Here is a 4,382-nt window from a genome sequence, read left to right as displayed (position 1 = left end):
ACAGAAAATGCAAAGCAAATTATACACATTTTGCTAATTCAATAATATTACATGTAATTTCTGCCCAAAGCAATTGTTTCTAATTAGTAACACGAATATTACCATTTCATTATAAGTTCCTGATTCTTATAGCGTGCTGAATTTTACGAATAAGCTATCTTTAACTTCCAAATGCCTGACAATTTGAAATTTCTCGACTTTTTAAAATTTCCGGACTTTTGAATAATCCCAAAAGTCAATGGATCCTTTTCCAAAGTCTGGATTGGTACGAGAAATTTTCTCTCCGTTTTGTTTCCATTGAAGATCCTGTAGTTGCATCTTGATTAGTTTCAGCTCTCTCTGCAGTGGTTATGGATTTAGAAATAATGGTCGGTTAAGGATACAATGGTGATGCTGCAATGAGTGGTAGAATTATGAGGTGAGATCAATAATTCCAGAAAAGTATTAAGAAGCATCTTTTGTGCATTGTGCAGCATACACTTTAATTCTAGCTGCTACGCAAAGTTGTGTGACACAGGATGGACAGAGCAGACAGTCAGTAGCTCGATTTGAATTGTATTCACCAATTGAACAAACTTTACAAGATAAGCATCTCAACGAGATTTTCAGTTTCTTTACTGTGTAATCTCTGGGAGTTAGTGGTATGTTTACTTGTTCTAAAGAAGGTATTTTCATGCAGTACAATATTATGTCGAGCAATTCGAAATGTGAACTATGATCTTGTTCATTGCCATGAACATCCCAATAATCTAATAGAAGTGAGATAAAGTAGAGAAAACTTCAACTAAACTTATTCAGAAGCAGAGAAACTAGGAGATATATAAGTGCCACACATTTAGTAAAGACATTGCAATACCGCTATAACTTCTTAGAAAAATGTGAAATGGCTCTGCTCTCTCTCTCATTTACTAGAACAGTGTAAAAAATATTTGAAACCTAGTTTACATTTTTTACATTTTCAAATCTGAATTTAAAACGTGGCAAAGAAACTGGCAAATTGTAGATACAGGTATTATAGCCGATAGAAAATTTTGACCAGCTTTATTACCCAGATATCTTAGCTACACTAACAGCTTCAACTGCAACACACGATAGGATGTTTTCAATATTAAAGTGGTTAAAATCGTGTCTTCAAAATTCAAAGGGAAATACTGGACTAATGGGCCTCGCTCTTTTTATTGTACAGTCACGGGTAATAAAAATGAGACACCTGGATTCAAAAACAATCGCTTCCCTGCAAGGCGCTGTGTGTGTTGCCTAACTCTATAACAAAAATTGGATTTTAATAACAAATTTTCAATGGCTACTTCTACCAGCTAGATCTAGGTGTGCCATTTTATTGCTGGTGACTGTGCATAGGAATATTAAAATCAACACCGATAATGTCAATTTTTATTTTGAAGCAAGGAGAAAAATATCAATTCTAACTTTTACTAATAGTAGAGGTGGAAAAGGTTTTCTTAAAATGTACTTTTCTGTTCATTTTATGAAAATAAGGTAGAAGTCCGTAAAGAGTAGCATTCCATGTGGTGACAGATTGATTTTTTATACCCTGATTATACCACAAGTTGGACCCCCTTACTTAACCTATATATACGTCCATGAGCATACCACACACACATGTACCATATCTGAGATATTGAACACAAGCTAGTTTGTATAGTACAGAAAGTTTTTACAGATCAGGCAAGAACGTTTCGATAATTTTCTTGTGGCCTATAGGTCTTTTCAGTTCTTACGGCGAGCGCTCTAGAAGCTGGCGAGGGAAGTGGGGACCGGGGAATTCGCCGCAGACCAACCAGACAACAGCGGTGGCGCCGATAGATACGACGTGGCGTAAATAAGTACTACGTGATCCTCGTTCTACAATCTGCTGCGATTCTTATCGCGCTGGATTTGTCGCTTCCCCGCTCCCCACTTCCCTTGCCAGCTTCTAGAGCGCCCCCCGTAAGAACTGAAAAGACTTATAGTCTTCTTTCACATGCTTCTCTTAAGATCCACGAGTCAAATGGAATTCGCAATTTCAGACGCAATTGTCACATAATATATTATTGCATTTAATCGGAAAAATATTATTACTAAGATTCTCTAATTTTTGCCATGCGTTTTTTGGGGGTAACCCTCCAGGGAATTCTGCCTTAAAGGAGCACTGACCGTGCTGGAGGAGGGGTTTGCGTGCTTTCTTGAGGCTATGAGCTATGCCAGCGGTAGATTTTTTCTACCAGCAGGGTCACCCATGCTGGACAGGTCTCAGAAGAGAAGCCACTCTAAGGCGTTCTGCATCGTCCCATCTTACCTAGTATATCCTATTCAAATATTCCTACCCAGTCCCAAACAAACAAATGCTAACATCTATATCTGTGTCCCACATTTTGGAGTGGCAAGTTCCAGGGCCTAAAGATGGGGTCAGAGGGCCAATAATCCACTACCCTTAAATATATATTATTAAAGAAACCAAACGAGGAAATAGCCGGACGGACAAACTGTTGACGACCTTTGGACTTAAAAAGAAAACTCTAGTAGGGCTTTGGAACGTTGGAACATTATATGAGGAAGGTAAATTACAAGAAGTAGAAGCGGAAATGGAGAAATATAAGTTGGACATCCTGGGAAAGAGCGAAGTGCGTTTGAATGAATTTGAAGAGATGAAAACATCTAGTAGTATGACCTTCTTCTATTCAGGTAGACCAAATGAAGAGGATGAACATCGTAATGGAGTAGGCATACTCATAAGCAAGAGGACTGCTCGAAGTATATTGGACTGGAAGCCTGTATCTGAACGAATAATTATGGTCAGATTTCAGGCAAAGGTTCGAAATGTTAGCATTATACAATGCTATGCACCTACAAACCAAGCAGAAATAGAAGAAAAAGAAGGGTTCTACAAAGAATTACTAGACACTATAAATAAGGTTAAGAGGAAAGATGTTATTATATAGCAATGGGCGATTTAAATGCCAAAAGTGGCTCAGAAAATGTTGGACTGGAGCAAGTGATTGGCAAACACGGCCTAGATGATAGAAATGAAAATGGGGAACTGAACTATTTGTAGATTGGTGTGCCTCAAATGAAATGACTATTGGTGGTACACTAGTTGCAAATAAAAATATATATATAAGATCTCTTGGGTATCCACAGATCATATAACTCAAAATCAGATTGATCATATAGCTTGAAATATATAGAAGGAAATAGAGAACATTTATAATAGACGTGAGAAGTAAACGTGGAGCTGACATTAACAGTGACCATCAACTTATGGTAGCCAGTTTTAAAGTAAACATTATGGCCGCAAAAGAGAAAAGACCGTAGAAAATGAACCAGCGAGTTAGCCGGGAAGGCAGAAAAAGCAGTAAATGAGGGAAATATGAAAGACGTATACCAAATTACAAAGATCTTGTGTCAAAAGGAAACCATACGGAATCGCCCAGTGACAAATAAAGATGGAGTACTCCTTACGAATACGGAAAATCAGGTCAATACATGGAAAGAATATTTTTCAGAAGAATTAAACCAGCCCATAGAAGGGACAGAAGATTTGCTTGAAATACCGGAAGAAATGCCAGAATATGAAATAGGTGATGAAATAACTACTAAAGAACCAACAAAAGAAGAAATTAAAATATCACTGAGAGAACAAAATAGTGGTAAAGCACCCGGAATTGATAAAATTCCACCAGAAATTCTCAAGGAAAACATGGAGATGACAATACAAATAGTACAACCACTTTTTGCAAAAATATGGATAACAGAATCAATACCAGAAGATTGGAAAAGGGGTTTACTAGTAAAAATTCCTTAAAAAGGGAGATATTACCAACTGGAATAACTGGAGAGGCATAACACTAATTTCAGTTCCTAGCAAAGTTCTAAGTAGAATTATTTTAAACCGAATTAAAGGATGTGGTGAGAAAGACATCCGGAGAGAACAAGCAGGCTTTCGAAGCAACCGTTCCTGTATAGATCAGATAAATACACTGAGTATTATTATAGAACAGAGTATGGAATGTTTCTCTAATCTGTACCGTACAGTTGTGGACTTTCAGAAAGCATTTGACTCTGTAAATAGAATGAAAATGTGGACAATAGTAAAGGAATATGGCATTCCAACATATATGATTGATCTTATTAAAAACTCCTATGATGGTTCCACATGCCAAGTTGTGCATGTTGGAATACTTACGGATCCAATACCAGTTATTTCAGGAGTAAGACAGGGATGTATTCTATCAACAACAATATTTCTGATGGTAATTGATAAACTAATGAAGAGGGTAACAGAAGGAAAAAGGAGAGGTATAAATTGGAGTCTCGCAAATTAGCTAGATAGCAGATGATATTTGTCTGCTATCTCACACATACTATAATATGGAAAATAAATT

The 4,382-nt window shown here is 36.9% G+C and overlaps 2 protein-coding genes across 2 annotated transcripts; both read left to right on the top strand.

Moving 5' to 3' along the window:
- Nucleotides 1-2,582: 2,582 nt before the first annotated feature.
- On the top strand, nucleotides 2,583-2,939 carry LOC146005494 (protein CFDP2-like). Its single transcript, XM_083144738.1, has one exon. It carries the CDS (start codon nucleotides 2,583-2,585, stop codon nucleotides 2,937-2,939), a length of 357 nt encoding a protein of 118 aa, XP_083000864.1.
- Nucleotides 2,940-3,367: 428 nt separating this feature from the next.
- Nucleotides 3,368-3,802, top strand: LOC146005493 (uncharacterized). Its single transcript, XM_083144737.1, has one exon. The coding sequence runs from the start codon at nucleotides 3,368-3,370 to the stop codon at nucleotides 3,800-3,802; it is 435 nt and encodes a 144-aa protein (XP_083000863.1).
- Nucleotides 3,803-4,382: the final 580 nt, after the last annotated feature.

This window comes from Lepisma saccharinum, chromosome 23 (assembly GCF_977018435.1).
Source record: "Lepisma saccharinum chromosome 23, izLepSacc3.1, whole genome shotgun sequence".
NCBI lineage: Eukaryota > Metazoa > Arthropoda > Insecta > Zygentoma > Lepismatidae > Lepisma > Lepisma saccharinum.
Note: the sequence above shows the minus strand (reverse complement) of the source record. Positions and strands in the feature narration are given on the sequence as shown.